At 36.7% G+C, this 18,847-nt stretch overlaps 1 protein-coding gene across 2 annotated transcripts in view; it reads right to left on the bottom strand.

The window, feature by feature from the left end:
• FAF1 (Fas associated factor 1) overlaps window positions 1–18,847 on the bottom strand; it is a 602,340-nt gene that overhangs the window by 181,722 nt on the left and 401,771 nt on the right. For both annotated transcript variants that reach the window (XM_049875181.1, XM_049875180.1), the window contains exons 10-12: window positions 9,149–9,275; window positions 8,103–8,166; window positions 7,044–7,125 (exon numbers count right to left, since the gene is read on the bottom strand). In XM_049875181.1, the coding sequence (XP_049731138.1) occupies window positions 7,044–7,125; window positions 8,103–8,166; window positions 9,149–9,275 (273 nt within the window). The remainder of the gene's footprint in view (window positions 1–7,043; window positions 7,126–8,102; window positions 8,167–9,148; window positions 9,276–18,847) is intronic.

Consider the following 18,847-nt stretch of genomic DNA (forward strand, 5'->3'; position numbering starts at 1 on the left):
TACTCCATGTCTTTATTGAACTTCTTTCTGGATGTCCTTTCCTTCACCGAAAGAGGTGTGTTGAAGTCTCTTACTATAATTGTGGAGCCATCTACCTCAGTTTTCAATGCTGATAGAGTTTGTTTTACGTATCTTGCAGCCCTGTCACTGGGTGCATAAATGTTTCATATGGTTATATCCTCTTGGTATATTGACCCTTTAATCATTAGTGTCCTTCTTTATCCTTTGTGGTGGATTTAACTTTAAAGTCTATTTTGTCAGAAAGTAATATTGCCACTCCTGGTCTGTTTTGATTGTTGTTTACTTGATATATTTTTTTCAACACTTTGAGTTTTAGTTTGCTTGCGTCTCTAAGTCCAAGGTGTGTCTCTTGTAGGCTGCATGTAGACAGATGATTTTTTCTAGCAATTCTGCCACTCTGTCTTTTTATTGGTGCATTTAGGCCATTTACATTCAGCGTAATTATGGATATGTATGAGTTTAGGGCTGTCGTTTTAACGCCTTTTTTTTGTGTGTTGTTGGCAGTTTCTTTTTCCCACTTAATTTTTTGTGAAGTAGTTTATATATTGTCTTTTTGGCTTATTTGTTGTTGTGGATTTTGTCTCTGCTGAGTCTATTTTTTTCGTGTGTTTTATTTTGGTAAGTAGGATAGTTAGTCTCCTTTGTGGTTACCTTAATATTTATCCCCATTTTCCTATGTTTAAACCTAAATTTTATTTCTTTGTAAAGTCTTATCTTCCTCTCCATAGGAAAGATCTATGACTACATTTCTTAGTCCCTCTTTATTGTTCTAACGTTGTCTTCTTTTACATAATGACATCACTGTTTTCCTGTTTTGAGTGTTTTTTTATCTTGATTTATTTTTGTGATTTCCCTATCTGGGTTGAAATCTGATTGCTCTATCCAGTGTTCTAGTCTTGGGTTGATATCTGATATTATTGATTTTCTAACCAAAGAATTCCCTTTAGTATTTCTTGTAGTTTTGGTTTGGTTTTTATGAATTCCGTAAACTTCTGTTTATCTGGAAATGTCCTAATTTCACCTTCATATTTGAGAGACAGTTTTCCTGGATATATGATTCTTGGCTGGTAATGTTTTTCCTTCAATGGTTTATATAAGTCATCCCATTGCCTTTTTGCCAGCATGGTTTCTGCCAAGTAGTCTGAGCTTATTCTTATTGACTCTCCTTTGTAGGTGACTGTTAGTTTATCCCTAGTTGCTCTTAAAATTATCTTTGGTTTTGGCAAGTTTGACTATGTCTTGGTGACTTTTCTTTTAAGACCTACCTTATGTGGAGTTCGATGAGCATCTCGGATGGGTATATTCTCATCTTTCACGAGATTAGGCAAGTTTTCTGCCAATAAATCTTCAACAATTCTCTCTGTATTTTCTGTTATCCCTCCCTGTTCTGGTAGTCCAATCACTTGTAGGTTATTTCTCTTGGTAGAGTCCCACGTGATTTTTAGGGTTTCTTCATTTTTTAAAATTCTTTTATTGGAGTTTTCTTCAAATACATTGGTGCCAAGTGCTTTATCTTCAATCTCACCAATTCTGTCTTCCACTTGCTCAATTCTCGTCCTCTGTCATTCTACTGAATTGTCTAATCCTGTATGTTTATTGTTAGTCTTCCTAATTTCTGATTGCTGTTTCTCTGTGGATTCTTGCAGTTTATTAAATTTTTCACTATGTTCTTGAATAACTTTTTTAATTTCTTCAAGTGCTTTATTTGTGTGTTCCTTGGCTTGTTCTGTGTATTGCCTGATCTCCTTCCTGATATCTTGAACAGTTCTGTATATTAATCTTTTGTATTCTGCATCTGGTAACTCCAGGAAGGCACCTTCATCCAGAAGATCCCTTGATTCTTTGTTTTGAGAGCTTGTTGAAGCGATGATGGTCTGCTTCTTTATATAATTTGATATTGATTGTTGTCTCTGAGTCATCTATAAGTTATTGTATTAGTTTATTTTATGTTTGCTTACTGTATCCTGGCTTCTTGCTTTGTTTTGTTTTAATATGCCCAAATAGGTTGCCTGAATGAGCTAGCTTATTTTTGCCTTTGAAGCTCTAACATCCTGTCACCAGGTAGCTAGAGCTGTTATCAGGTATATAGCCTAGGAGTCCATTCACTTTTCTTGTATGGATTCAGCTCAAGTGTCCAGGTTGTTGGTCATCAAGTGTGTGGTACACGCTTTGTCCTACAGTCTTGGAGGGTCAGGGGTGTTTGGTGTAGGTACCAGTATCTGGTTGTAGTAGGGGGTCACGGTCTGAACAAGGCAGGGGGCTGACAAGTGTCCCCCAGGTGTCTGTGAGGAAAGCACGTCCTGTTCCCTAGAGCACACAGGTGGGTGAGTTCTGCAGATGGACCATGGGCACCCAGTGCTTTTGGTTGTAAGGACTGGGAGGTACCAGTTATCCTTGAACCCCTGTCATGGGTGGCTGGGTGACCTGAGTGGAGTCCACCAGTCCTTAGGCCCCTGATGTGGGTAGGTGAGGACCCTGTTTAATAGGCAAAGTGGCGTCAAACATCAAACACCACCTCCCCACCATGCAGCTGAAACAGTTGCAGTCTGCCAACAAGGGCCTATTCTCCTGAAATAGGCCCATACAGGTCCATGCAGCGGGGAAAGGTATTCAAAGTCCATGGACCATTTATGCCTGGACAGGAACCGCTTCTGTCCTGAGCTCCCCAGGTCAGTGGAGCTGGCAGATTATTGCTTCCCCCAGTTGTGAATTTATTCCTTATCCACGGCTGGGAGAATGGTTCAGGGCACTCAGCAGGACCTATCCCAGGCCCAGGGAAATCAACAGCCACTGAAGCTGGCTTGGGGGCTGGGGGCACGTTAAAATATACGGAAGTACATAGGTTTTGCCAAGAGCTCCGTTCTTCTCTGTTTCCAGAGGCATGAGTAGGCTGTGCGGCTGGCTGTTTCTTCCTGAGGAAACTGCAGCTGAACGCTGCCACCAGCCCGCTGCAGCCACTCCCGGGAATGGTGCTTGAGGGTTCCCAGTGGTTCAGGTCCTGCAACTCCTCTCTGCTTCTGAACTGTATTCCCTCCCCCTGCTGCTCAGTCCATTTTCTAATTTGTGTTTGATGTTCAGGGCTCCTAGCTTCCTTTAAATATAATTGTTTCACTTGTTTTTTCAGGTCTTTGTTGTAAGAGGGATCACCAGAAGCATCTGACTACTCCGTCATCTTGGCTCCCCCCTTCTTTTTTTAATATAGGCATTTACAGCTTTAACTTTTCCTGAAGGCACTGCCTTCACTGCATCCCATAAATTTTGGTATTCTGTGTTTTTCTTTTCATTAGTATTTAAGTATTTTATTGTTTCTCCTGTGATTTATTTTTAGATCTATTAGTTGTTTAATAGTAGGTTGTTTAATTTCCACCTATTTGTGAATTTTCTAATTTTCCTTCTGCTATTGATTTCTAGCTTCATTCCATTATGGTCAAAGAATGTACTTTGTATGACTTCAATCCTTTTAAGTTTATTAAGGCTTGTTTTAGGGCCTAACATGTGGTCTATCCTGGAGAATGTTCCATGTGCACTTGATAAGAACGCGTATTCTACTGTTGTTGGGTGGAGTGCTCTCATAGGTCTAGTGTTCTTCATGCCCTCTATTTCCTCACTGATCTTCTGTCTGGTTGTTTAATCCATTGTTGAAAGTTTTGTGCTGAAGTCTCTCTTATTGTAGAAGTATCTATTTCTCCTGTCTTTCAATATTTGCATCATATATCTTGGGACTTTGTTGTTTGGTGCATACATGTATATAATTTTTTATGCCTTCTTGATGAACTAACTTTTTAATCAACATATTATGTCACTTTTTGTCTCTTGTAACTGTTTTTTAAGTAAAGAATATTTTGTTTTATATTAGTATAGCCACTTAACCTCTCTTTGGGTTACTATTTTCACCGAATATCTGTTTCCATCCTTTGACTTTCAACCTATCTGTGTCTTTGCATCTAAAGTGAGTTTCTTGTAGAGAGTATATAATTGGATTATGATTTTTAAAAATCCATTCTGCCAATCTCTGCCCTTTCACTAGAGAGTTTAATCTCTTTACATGTATAAAGAAGGACTTATTTCTCATTTTGCTATTTGTTTTCTGTTATGTCTTCTACTTTTTTTGTCCTTCATTTCCTCCATTAGTGTCTTCTTTTGTGTTTAGTTGATTTTTTTGGAGTGAAGAGTTTTGGTTCCCTACTCATTTACTTTTGTGTGTATTTTTGCAATATGTTCTTTGTGATTACCATGAAGATTACAATTAACATCCAAAATTTATAATCTAGTTTGAACTGATACCAACTTAACTTTAATAGCATACAAAAACTCTGCTCCTACACAGCTCCATCTCCCCCTCATATGATTGTTGTCACAAACTACATCTTTATATATTGTGTGCCCAAACACATATTTATAATAATAATTTTTAGATTTATAATTATTTCTAATGTATTTATCTCTTAAATCATGTAGGAAATAAAAGGGGCCCTGGTGGCACAATGGTTAACTGCTCAGCTGCTAACTGAAATGTTGGTGGTTTGAATCCACCCAGTGGCTCTGTGGGAGAAAACCTGGCAGACCACTTCTGTAATGATCACAGTACCTAGGCAACAGTATGGGGCAGTTCTGTCTTTGTCTTTTGACAGTGAATTATAAGGTTTTTTGGTGCCGATCTCTCAGAGTTTATGCTGCTTGGAGTCTGGTAACATTCTTGGATGTGTAAATTTATATCTTTCATTAAATTTTGGACATTTTCAGCCATTATTCCTTCAAATATTCTTTCTGCCTCCCTTTTCTTCTTTTGAAATGCTTATAATGCATATGTTTGTCCACTTCATGGTGTCCACAGGTCCCTTAAGCTCTGTTTACTTTCTTCCTTCTTTTTTTTCTTTCTGTTCCTCTGACTGGATAATTTCAATTGTCCTTATCTTCAAGTCTGCTGATTCTGCCTTCTGTCCACTCAAATCTGTTGTTGAACTCCTCTAGTGAATTTTTCATTTAAATTATTGTACTTTTCAGCTCCAGTATTTTTGTTCCTTTCTATAATTTCTCTTTATTATCATTTTGTTCATATACTGTTTGCCTGATTTCCTTTAGCTCTTTGTGTTTTAAAGTCTTTGTCTAGTAAGTCCAATATCTGGGCTTTCTCAGGACAGTTTTTGTTACTTAATTTTCTCCCTTTAAATATGTCATATTGTCCTGTTTCTTTGTATGTCTTGTGATCTTTTGTTGAAAACTTGATATTTGAATATTATAATATGGTAACTTTGAACACCAAACTCTATCCCTCCCCCCAGGTTTGCTGTTTGTTTGCTGAAGGCTGTAATCATCTGTTTAGTGATGTTTTCAAACCATTTTTGCAAAGATTGCATTCCTTGTCATGTGTGATTATTGAAGTCTTTGTCCCTTTTGCTTGTGTTTAGCTGGTGTTTTGAATGCCAACAGCTAAGAAAAAGAGAGAGGAAAAACTATAGTCTTTGTAGATTTGTTCTGGCTGGGGCTCTCCTTCAGGCTTGCCCTTAGTCAGGTTTGCGCTGAACTTAGGGATTCCTCCAGAACCAGAAACTAGGGTTCCACATGGTAATGTGGACTGCTGTCTTCAAGGCCAATGCACAGCTGGAGAGGTGGTGGGGCAAGGGTAGATAAAAGAGCCACAGAGCTTTCCTGCCATTTTTAAGTTGACTTTTTCTTGTTTCAGTATTTGGTTGCTATAAACCTTTGACTGTTTTACAGAGTTCTGGTAAAAGTTGGTTCCGACAGTTTTTGCTTGTTTCTCAATGTTTCTGTTGGGGGATAGAATCTTGGAGCTACTATCCTGTCATTTTGCTGATGTCCTTGGAATTCGGTTTTTAAAATTTGTTTTAAAATGAATTGCTCTTTACATTAGAGTTAATATACACTAGAATCTGGAAATCTCAGAGGTATTCTTGCACAGTATCCTCAAAATTCCTTGTCCTCTTTAATTCCAATAACTTTCTTCTCTATTCCATCTACACTTTATCTCTTCCTTGTATCCTTCATTCATTAAACATTTGTTCAGTATCTATGATGTATAGGTACTTATGGTACATAGTCCCGGCAAAAAAGAAAAGCAAACTCCCTGGAAGACATATACATAATGGATAATTATAAACAATGTGTTAAGTGTAACAATAAGAGATGAGCAGAGGGTATCAATGAAAAGCATTAATGGCATGGGTGGGGCAATGTGAGAAAAGTGGAAGAATCAGGAAAGGTTCAGTCTTAAAGGAAGAATAGGAGTCATCCTGGTAAAGAACAGGATGAAAGGCATTCCTGGCAGTGAGAACAGTATTAAAAAAGTAAGATTATGAAGAGCTACAAATAGTACAGTACTGTCAGATTTATTAAGTGCAAGGCAGGGAACAGAGAGGCCTGGAGCTATACAAATAGGCAAGAGTCAATTCCTGAGGTCTTGACTGGCTTGGAACATAAAAATAGGGTAACTGAAGAGAACCTTCTTGCTCAAAATGCACCTTCTGAATTCTTTATATAAACTTAATCTACTTGTTATCAAGATCACAAAGCCAATTTCTATATTTAAGGGAAGATTCTTTTGTTGCCCAAAGTGACTTGGGCGGGGGTGGGGGGGGGAGGGAAAACAACTATTGTAGTTGTCAAATATATATCGTTAGATAGAGTAATTATTTTGGGAAAGGACTGAAAGACAAATCCTTTAGCAAAAGCCTATTAGTCATGTAATTGAAAATAATACAAACACGTAGCCTATTCCCATTAAGCTGGTCCACCTTCTCCTGACCCCCAGGAAAACAAAAACAAAAACAAAAAACAACATCCTGTTTCAGAGCTTGACAAGGCTTTCTGAAAGAGCCAGTTATACCCTATCACACTACTGCCCTTTTGAAGTGGGCATTTTGTTGGTGATTACTTGGTAGATAAATCAGAAATAAAATCAAGTCTTCAATCTGAAAAAAAGAGAAACATTAAGCATTGCCTCAGGCCTAGTGGTAAACCTTTGAGCTCCACTTTTTAATTAGAAACCTTAAGAGTGCACTTACATCTCGGGCTTTCACGTAGAAGGCCTCTTGAAAAGCAGCTTCTAATGACCCAATAAAAAATACAGGATGGCAGTCACCGTATCTATAGAAAAAAATTGAGTCTATTAATTAAAATATATTTCAAATTTACCTCAAAGTTTCACAAGTCTAACCAATGACTTTTAAGTAAATGTTGGAACTAATGTCTCTTAGGTGCAGACTAATATATTTCTTTAAAGGCTTGGAAATGAGCTTCATTAGTTTTTAGAATTCTTTTTTGGCTAATACTGATATATTAGGATACTGGAATTTTAAGTACATCTGGCAAATGGATTTAATAGGTGTTACAAAATCATGCCATTTGTAAGTAGCACTTCTTGGTTACTTATTTTCATAAGATCTTTCTAGTTACATTAAGCTTAACGTCCTACTTTAGCACATTTATTCTGGAAATGCGACACAGAGGAAAAATGGTTTCTTGCAGAGTTAACCAAATTATATTATGTTCAGAAAACAGCACTAAAAAAAAAAAATCACATATATGAAAATTTAGGGTCAAATATTTAAATTATCTTTACATTTAAACACTTGAGCAGATTCTTAAATGCATATAAAGCATTTTATAATGGACTCTTAGAAGAAAAATGCTAAACAATTCCAAAACAAATATTAAAAGAAAAAATTTGCTTATATTTTAAAATTTTTATTAAATTTCTCTTAATTATTTTAAAGGTTTGTTCACTCGATTGTATTAGGATATAGTAAAAATTAGTATCTTGCATCCTAGTCTTTTTGGGAATATAGTCAAGGTATTAAATTAAAAAAAATAGTGATCCATTTATTGAGCCACTATAAAGATATAGAGAGAAGTTGAATACACATCTAAATAGCATAAATGGTTTACTAGTTATCCAACACTGAACAGTATGTACTTCACTTTCAGGACTATATAAATTCATAAATATATCCTTTGAATACTTTAAGGAGAAATTTAAAACAATCCATGATTAAAACAGCCCCAGAAAAATCACAGTAGCATGAAAAAACATCAATTTTATATACTTAATATCCTAACCCTACCTTGAAGAAAACTCTGCTGTAAATTGTAATAAGGCATCTCCTTCATTTTCTGCGTTTTCTGGCACTAAAAAACAAACAAAAGAAAAAACAAAAACAAAAAAAAAACAAAAACAAATAGACACAAAAAACAAACCACATAACATCTAATCCCACATATAAGAAATATATTTATAATCAATAACGAGGAAATAAAATTAAGTTTTAGCTTCTGTGATATATCTGAGGTGACATTTTAACTTAACAGACATTAGAGGATTTCATCAAACCAGATGAACCTTAAAAAAAATCCCAAGTTCATAAATTTTGGAAAATCAACTGACACAATCCTGCTAAGCATTAAAAATGTGTGCCAGTTATCAGAGTTTCAATTCTTGAAATAAACATCCTGTGATTAAATTATATAAAAAGAATCTACAAATATCTTAAAGACCTTATTAATTCGGAAAATACTTCATCTTTATGTAAGTATCAGATATATTTCTGTCCACAGGTGTTCCCTAATTTCGCAGAGGAGATGAGCCATTTAAGGGCATATTTTAGTGGTAATCTTGCATACAGTATCATTTGTGATTGATTCTACAGTATGTATCTCTTAAGGTAAAAGTGAGAGGGATGGCACATTTAGTTTACTTTTATTCCTTCAAAAGATCGATACCAATGAATGGAAAAGTGGTATTATTACTCTTATAACTGATATTTATGATAAGAAATGGGGAAACAAGTAGTCGAAGAAAATACAGCTGTCTATTAATCAGCCTCCAGGCTTGTAGCAAAGAGAGAGCCAGAACTAGTTATTTGCGTGAAACAAAATTTATACTCCCTTGCATTTTTCATGAATTTTACTAGAGCAATGGGAATCACTGGATTTAATGAGATCAAAACTCAGGAGACTCTGACTCTAATGAAGACTGCTCTTTCATTATATTTTCTCTCTCCAAACCTGGAGTTTATTAAGAGATTTTTAAGTTTCCTCCCCCGCTCCCCCAAAATTTGTCCATTAGAAAGGAAAACTATAATGCTGGACCCAAAGAGTTGTTAATACTCACTCATTGGAGATTTCCTCAGGGCAGATGATGCCATGCCAAAAACTTCTCCATCATCTACACCAAATTCTGTAGCATCTTCAAAGTCGTCTCCATCACTATCACTAACCATATGAACATCGGTGCTTTGCTATTTAAGGAAAGTCCTGATTAGTCTCACACTGATTTTAGAAAATCCGATTTCAAAATTTAAGCTATGTAATCACAATAGGAAGTTAGAATTACAAAAGTTTTACCAAATAAGGAGCTTGATCTTTTCCATTTTTAAGACTTACATTTCTAAACTTGCTGTTATACTCCTAGACCACAGACTGAAGATTGAGGGAACATGAAGGCTGTTTACAAACTCAACGAAGACAGAATTTTTTGTCTTTTGTATCCTCAGTATACAATTAACTTCTCAAGAAAATTTGCTCATTAAACCAGGAGATGGTTACAACCAGAGAGGTCAGAGACAAAATAAGTTACATAAGTCTTTCAAAAAGCTTATACTATATTTGTGAGATAGAAGCAACTTTATTACTGTACTGATTCTCAAATTTCTCATTAGTGAATATGGTATTAATCTTTGTCATCAATGTTACTGAAAAATAACATGGAAATGTATGCTATATGAAAACTCTTTATAAGCTGAAGGCTATTAAATATGAGATGTAATAATGTTTCAATTCAATAAACATTTGTTGAGAATTTACTACATGCTGGCACTAATAAACATGCTCTGAATTTTATTTTAATATTGGTTGAGATTTAAGGTATTAAAATAAAATTTAAAAAATCAGCTTAAAATATGAACTATGCTGCTGGTCTCCAGGTTAGAATGGGATTCCTAAAATCCTGAGCTTTAAAACATTCAAACTGGATTGTAAATACTGACAAATATTCATGCCTTAGATGAGAAGGGGTCCAAGTCTGAGCAAGGTATCTGGCTAAATGCTGGCTATTCAACATTAAACAACTTCTTATTTATATTGTGTTCAAAAACAAAGTCTACAAAGATTATTTAGTAAACAATGTTTCTATCTTTTAAAATATGGCACTATGGAGTTAACCTATGAAAATAGGGAAACTACTTGATCCTTCAGTTTTAGAGATGTACATTCGCCAGAAAAGCATGAAGAGAAACTTAGAATCAGAGAACCATAAAACTTAGCTAGAGGAAATGTTTTAGGTCAGCCAGTCACAGAATCATAGATTTTCAAAACTGGAGATCTTAGAGATCTCTTGTGAGTAGTTTTCAAACTTCTTTTCACAGGGTTACCTCCCTCCTCCGATCACACACACACACAAAAAATCATGTAAAATTACAGACATACAACGGAAAAGTAGAGCTAGTCTGGCTGATGCAGTGAGAGGGCAACGTAGAGCCTATTTCTTCCTCATCTCTCTTAACAGCTGGGATACCTCCAAAGGATCTCAGCACTTTGGGAAACAATTTTTTAAAACTATTAATTTAGTGAGTCTAATAGAGACGGATGAGGAAGCCGCGATATTTACTCCATTTGATTCAGTATGCTCAGTATTTCCTCCTTGGGCATAACCAGCTTTGATGCCCAGAATTGTAACATTTTCCCTCTCATCTTTAATACATTCTTGCCAATGTTTTGAATAGAGAAGATAACAAAGATATGCTTGTTAGGTGAATAAATGAATGGTCTTTGCCTTGCGCAGTCTACCTACAATTCAGGCTCTACCACTATTTACTGTTTCTCACACAAGATTTGATTCCACTTGCCATCCTAATCCTACTTTTAGTGTTTTGCTCTGTAGAGCCAAGATGTCCTCCTGATCTGAGCTATTTAACAGTTTAAAATTTTAAAATGCCTTCTCATTTCAGAACAGCGAGGCAGTCTCCTCTACAAACAACATATTTTCTAGGACTACAACTATGGTTGAATTGCCCCTGTGTTTCAGACAGGTGACAATCTGGAGCATGAAGTTCCTTTTAACTTTGAGGCTCAATCTTAAACAGGCTCAGGATCTAACAAGTACATTGCATGTTCCTTCAGGCCATCTAATCAGGTTCACAGGCAAGTAGAGAAAAATAAGGTCCAGTATGCCAAAACTTCTCACATCCTCTACAAGCTAAGCTATCATCTCAGCCCCTACTCTATTTTTCTTAGTACTCACCTCCCCCTTTCGGAGGCATCATGTTAAAAAGTGGGGGGGGGGGGGGGTTGGGGGACACATGGGAGAGGAAAAAAGGGAGTAGTCTATGTATACTTATTTCTTCTCTTATCTCGTTCACATCTAGCCTCTTTCTCCTCCAGTTTTCAATCAAATAATCGTCCCTTTCCATTTTAACAATAAGACTGTACTTCATGCTAGGATAGTGATTTTAATTTTCTCCATATACACACATAACCCATTATTAATTTTGACTTCACGAAGCATAGAACCCCCAAATCTCTTAAGATCCCAGAAAGTGAAATACTACAACCACAACATCTTTAAAAGGAGGTATCTAAAAAGCCAATTTTGTTGAAAAAGTATATTTCAAATATGAATTATTGAGGTATCTGCAAGAATGAGCTACTTAATTATGTATAAGGACCTCCCAATCCCTTCACGTTTTCTTATCAGCCATCTAACAGGTTAGGAAAAGCTTTATCTAAAAAATGAGATAAACAATCTTTTTTCATTAAGGTTTGTTGATGAGAACGGATAATTGCTTGGTTCAGTCATGGCTGTCCTAAAATTCTTTGAATTCAGAGAAGTTATTTATTCAGATTTTTAAAAACAGCTAAAAAGTGATTCTATGTTGGTTATTTATTCCATTCATTTATCTTTTTTTATCATTCAACAAACATTTACGAATTGCCACAATGCCTGGTCCTGTGTGAAAGATATAGTCTATGTAGTCAAGGTGCTCCGTATTACATATGACAGTTATAATACCAAGTGGAAGTGTGAAGGCAGGTAAATTCAGAGGAGAGCACCTAACTCACTGTGAGTGGGAGGGATCAGGGCAAATTTTCTGCAGGAAATGATAACCAAACTGTTTGAAACATAATTTAGAACGCATAACTGGCATTAAGGCAAACTTATAATTTGGGATGTTCTTTCAACAAAGTACCTTTTATTTTCCAAGTAACAGGTTGAAGGTTAGGGATACAGCGATAACACATGATCCCAGCCTTTAAGAAATTCTCCTTCTAAAAGGGAAAAATACTTACTTGCAAATGTATCTTATTCAGTATGATAAGATACAATAAAGTGTAAGCAAATGCTATTGGAGAATAAAGCAGAGAGTGGTGATTAGCTACTCCAGAACCAGCAAGGAAAATTATGGACAGCCTCACACAGATGCTAACATTTTAACCCATACCCTTGAAGGAAAATATCAACGTGGTGGAGTGTGTGTATAGGAAGACTGGGAGAGGGAGAGTTGGACTCTAGGCAGAGAAAAATTTCAGCAAGGAACTGGATATTTAAAAATCATTCAAGAATAGAGAAAATTAAATTGAATAATCAACTCCACTTTGGGAACAGAGTGTGGACTAGTGGTAAGGGCAAAAAGGTTTGATGGAACTAGATTGTCTTACCTTGTAGTTCTTACCTTGGCATGCTAAAGTATTTGGACTTTTTTTGATGGCAATAGGGAAATTACTAAAGGTTTTTAGGCAGAGGAGTGTTCATGGAAAGAATTCTGAGGGGTATGTGTGAGTGCCCCTGTGTGTTTGGTCTGCAGTTTTGGGGTATGGCAGATTAGACCTGAAAACATGAGAAAAGGAGACCTTCTTGAAAGTTCCAAGTGAGAGAGGCTGAGAGTTCACATTTTATAGCAGTAGCAGTGACAATGGATTGAAGGGGGCAGACTTCAAATAAACTTTAGTGGGACTGATAGGTATCGGTGGCCAGTTATATCTGAGGATGAAGAAAATGAAAGAGGCAAAATGACACCAACATCTCTAGTTCGACTGAGGGGGCAGAAAGCGAAGTCTGGTGAGGGAGGATAATGAGGTCAGTTCCCAGACAGAATGAATCTGAGATACCTCTAGGACATCCAGGTAAAAATACCTGGTAGGCAGCTGAAAAAAAGAAAGAAAAGAAAAAAACAAAATCGCTCATGAGCTCAGGAGCGAGGTCCAGAAAGATTTATATTTGGAAAAAAAAAAAAAGCCTTCGAGTCAATTCTGACTCATAGCAACCCTATAGTCAGCATATAAATAGCAGCTGAGGTAATAGGAGTGGATTAGATCAGTTAAGAAATCAGAAGAAGAGTGAGAAGAGTTTACAGAATATGATGAAGGAAGAGAAACCAGTGGAAGAGAGAGATGGCTGTCAAAGATTTGAAAGTGAATCGAAAGAGAGAGAATCATAAAAGCAAGGTCTGAGAAATCTCTAGAATGGTGGCGAGTGGCTCAGTGAAGACAAGTACTGAACACAGGTTCAGTAGAATAAGGATTAAAGATAAGACAGCTGTGATATTATACAAAACAAACCCCTGAATTTATAGTCAAAAGACCTGGGGTTGAATATTCTTCCCTTTTCTGTCTGACCGTGGGCAAGTGCCTTCATATCCCAACTGTACAAAGCAACTAATACTGGTCCACAAAGGTGGCTGTGAATATGAAAGGAAAGGAGATGACATAGAATAGTATCTTGATAAAACTATTAACTGATTTTAATAGTTAAATTCAATTCACATGGTAAGAAGAAGGCACCTCGTAGCGAGTTAAGTGGATAAAAGATGAAGCAGTCATCTAGTGTAGATCACTCTGTTAAGAAGCTTGACTATATGTATATATATATATATATATATATATATATATATATAGGTAGAGAGGATTTGTACATGTTTTTTCAATGAAGAGAATGAACCAATAGAGGAGACGATAACAATGCAAGTGAAGGAAGGAACACTTACAGGGCAGTGCTGTGGGAGAGGTTAGTGGAGGGAGGAGTCAAGGCAGACACGAACCCTAGTAGCTAAGCAACCTCTCAACTAACAAGTTATGGTAACAAATTGGATGTTGATATAACAATACCCTTTTCTGAATAGTCAAAAAGGAAAGATTCTTAAATATCACAATGTATCAGGTCAATTGAGACAGTTTCAAAGAATAACAGGTTCCTTACCCATTGGTATCCAGTCCATTCCAACTCATTGTGACCCTATAGGACAGGGTGAAACTGCCCCATAGGGTTTCCAAGGCTATAATCTTTAAGCAAGCAGGCTGGCAGGCACATCTTTCTCCCTTGGGGGGCCTGATGGGCTTGAACTGCTGAACTTTCAGTTAGCAGCTGAATGTTTAACAACTGTACCACCAGGGCTCCTTAACAGATACCTTAGTGACTGAAATAAACAGTTTTTAGCTTAGGTTGACGATCACTAGTACTGGCGAGGAGAAAGGTTTTGGGGAGAACATGGTAAATTCAGTTCTGAACATAGTGAATGAACCTGAGCTGGGACATTCAGATGGAGACGTTCAGGAGGCAACTGGATTACTATTTAGCTTGTCTGCCTGTGGTGCAATGCTACATGCTGTCAGCTCCTGCTGCCCATCCCATACTTGTCTTGCCAAGTTTTACAAACTGAAATACTGATTTTTTGCAAATACTCCCTCAATTTCATTTTGTTAGGTACAAGCTCCCTTAAGGCAAGATTTTGCTTTGTTAACAGCCATACTTCCCGTGCCTGCACCACTACCTGGAGTGTAGTAGGAATGCAGTGAGAATTTAATGAATGAATACTGAATGAATATTCTCTGTCACTCAAGTCAAAACCTAGGCATTGTTCTTATTTCCTCCTTCTCTCTCACCCCCCACACATCCTATTAGTTACCACTCCTGCTGATTTTTCCACCAAAATATTTCCTGAATTCATGCCCCTTTCTCTTTTTTACTGACAGTGTTATAGTTGAGGATCTCATTAGTTCTAGTGTTAGTACCATAGACTCATACCTGATTTCTCTATTTCCAGTCTTGGTGCCTTAAATCTAGCAGCTAGAGTGCATTCTATAAAATGCATATTTGAGGAAGGGCTGACTCATTAGAGGGAGAGCAAGTGGGAGTACGGAGTAAGGTGTATATAAACTTATATGTGACAGTCTGACTTGATTTGTAAACGTTCACTTGAAGCTCAATAAAAGTTAATAAAAAAAATGCATATTTGAAGGAAAAAAGAAAAATCACTAGCCCTCTGTGGCACCCCCGAGTTTAAATACACCTTCACCTCAACTCTTACCACTCTTTGTCTCCTACTTTTTTCTGCACTAACTGAAAACTGTACTTAGCTCTCCCCATACACTATATCAGATCATTCTGCTTCCTCTGAATGGAGTACCATTTCCATGTTAGTCATTTGGCCCACTGGGACTACTTCTTTATATTTCAATTTGTATGTCAACTCTTCAAATCTTTCTTCCTTTTTTCCCATTCAATTACAAATATTTATTCTGTGGCTGGTGTGTGCCAGGAACTATGCTAGGTGTTAGATTACACAGGTGAACAAGGCAGACAAGGCTGTCACGTGCAATCATTCCTGAAAGTTACGCTCCCCATATCTGTGCTCCCCTAGCATTCCCTGCTTGCCTCAATTTCTCATTAATCAAATAATAAGAAATTATCAGTTCATAGTCATCTGTCAGCACACAGTGAACATTCAATAAGCAATTCCTTAACTGAAGTTATAAACTAATGGTTTTTTTAACATTAATTAGAAATTTTTTGTTGTTGTTATTTTTTGGGTACTCCTCCTTCTCCAGTGTCAGCTGAGGACTGGACAATTCTTGAGGCGCCAGGGTTTGTGGAGTCCCCACAATGCCCCACCCAGGAAGCTGAGAAAAGAAGAGATAGGTATCTAGCTAGGTACCCAGAGATGTGGGAAAATTATTAAGAGTAGGAAGGGAAAAAAAGAGAAAATGCTGAATTATCATTAAGAAAATGTGTTTTCAGGGCCAGAAGGAGAATGCAAAATACAAAACTTCCCAGCTAAAGGACACATAACTATAATCCATAAAATGCAAACTTAATTTAGCTACTGGTCTCAAATATCTCTGTTCTAACTCAAGGCTTATACTAGTCAATAGCAGTATGGTAACTATCTGGAAATGGAGAAGGGTTAGAACTAGAAGAAATAAGCAGAACCAATGGGTGGAAGCTCTGAGCACAGATTTCAGTTTAATATAGGAAAAATACCAAGAAACAGAGCTGCCAAACAACTGAAATGCTTGCCTCATGAAGTACAGAACCCTCTGTCACTGAAGATTAAAACATTATTTTGAGGAGATTCTTGTAAAAGAGAGTGAGCTCTTTCAGCATAAGGACTGCATCTTATGTATAACATGCCAGCAAAATTCTGAAGATAATTCAAAAACAATTGCAGTCGTACATTGTCAGGGAACTGCCTGAAGTTCAAGCTGAATTCAGAAACAGACGTGGCTATCACTGCTATAGTCAAATGGACCTTGGCCAAAAATAGAGAATACCAGAAAAATGTTTACCTGTGCTTTATTGACTACGTGAAGGCAATTGACTGTGTGGCTCATAACAAATTATGGCCAATTTTGCAAAGATTGAGAATTTCAGAGTACTTAATTGTGCTCATGCAGAAACTGTACATGGATCAAGAGGCAGTCATTCAAATAGGACACGGGGATACCATGTGGTTCAAAATAGGAAAAGGCTTGTAGCGGGGTAGTATCCATTCACCTTACTTACTCAATCTCTAAGTGCAACAACTAATCTGAGAAGCAGGACTATCAGCATCAGCACTGGAGAAAGACTCATTAACAACCAGTGATATGCAGATGACACAACCTGATAAAGGTCAAAGACTACAACCTTCAGTATAGATTACACCTGAACGTGAAAAAAAAATTTTTTTTCACAACTGGACTGATAAACAACATAATAAAAAATGTAGAAGAAATTGAAGTCATCAATGATTTCATTCTACTTGGATCAACAATCAATGCCCACAGAAGTGGCAGTCAAGAAATCACATGAGGTATTGCATTGGGCAAATCTACAGCAAAAGAACTTTTTAAAGTTCTAAAAAGCAAAGATATCACTTTGATGACTAAGATGTGTCTGATCCAAGCCACGGTCTTTTCAACTGCCTCACATGCATGCAAAACTTAGATAATGAAAAAGGAAGACAGAAGAATTGATACATTTGAATTGTGGTGTTGGTGAAGAATACTGGATATATCATGGATTGCCAGAAAAAACGAACAATTCAGTCTTAGAAGAAAAACAACCAGAATGTTCCTTAGGAGTGAGAATGACAAGGTTTTGACTCACTTGCTCTGAAGATATTATCAGGAAAGACAAACTGGTAGAAAAGGACATCATGTTTGATAAAATAGGGGGCCAATAAAAATGAGGGAAACCCATTATATGGTATACTGACACAATAGCCACAACAAGGAACTCAAACATGCCAATGATCATGACGATGACACAGGACCAGGTGACGTTTTGTTGTTATGCATCAGGTCGCCATAAATAAGAGCCGACCTAATGGCAACTAACAACAACATTCGGCTTGTAGGAGATATTAAATAAATGTTTCAATGAATGAGGGACGAATGGATGAAGAGTGGGTGGATAAAAGAGTAGGTTGGGCCAAATGATCTAAAAATTCTTTCCATCTTTATAATTCTGTGATAACATAAAAACCAAGTCACAGCTTCTTTCCTACTTCTCACCAGCCCCCTGGAGGAGGTGGTATTTACAGTTAGCCAGGGAAGAAAAAACTAGTGTATTCATCCCAGAGAATCAGATTTTAAGATATTCCCAAAGCTGTAGCTCTTTTAGTTTGGCAAAGAATCCTAACCCCACTGTACCTGCTTCTCTAACCTAAAAAGTGTGCCAGTCTCACAAACACTGCTCTTGACTCTATGGCACTGACTTCTCTCTGCTGAAGGTACTGCCCAAATAATACATACAATGGTGACAGTGAGACAAGAAAATAAGATGGTGTGAAATCACCTCTCAGAGTATAAGAATAATTAAGGATTTGTGGGGGCACCTAGTTGGCCACCTTTTAATGTTAGTGTATTTATTGATTAAAGAGTTGAAGCGTGACCTACTTCAGCTGTTAAAAAATATATTCAAGCACTAGAAGGAAATTCTTCAATGAATTATTTCTAACAATTCCTGCCAAGCAGTGAAACTCAGCATCATTTTTCTTTCATGAGGATTAGTGAGACAAAATGCAGGAAAAATGGTGTGGGATCTTTAAAGGAAATAAACGTTTTTAGAGGCCCAAGAAAACAGTACAATAGTAGTTGTAGCAGGGGAAAAAGCTTCCTTCTCTGTGGATTTCTAAAAAAATGGTAAAAATCTAGAGTAACAAATTATCATTTTCACCAGATGATCATAGGATAGAAGTCTTTTTCACATACGTAAATGATAAAAATACACATTCAGAGGATGGCTGAAGAGATCCAGTGGCAGCTTTCAGAACAAGTGTCCAAAATACATAGTTTAAATAAAAGCATGCAACCAGATTTTGAACAGAATGTAAATGAAAGAAGTTTTACCGAACTATGCCAAATTTTCAAATACTTGGATCATACTCTATTCTGAAAAGCACTAGTGTTAATAAAGATTTTCTGTACTATATATCACCTCTGTTGTATAAACTTTTAAAATCATGGTGAAGACTTTTCCGAGCACACAGTAGTAGCTCAATACTACTTTTTAAATGAATAAATTATAATACCCATGTTCTCTTTCCCATTCCATTAT

Source organism: Elephas maximus, chromosome 3 (genome assembly GCF_024166365.1).
Source record: "Elephas maximus indicus isolate mEleMax1 chromosome 3, mEleMax1 primary haplotype, whole genome shotgun sequence".
Classification (NCBI taxonomy): domain Eukaryota; kingdom Metazoa; phylum Chordata; class Mammalia; order Proboscidea; family Elephantidae; genus Elephas; species Elephas maximus.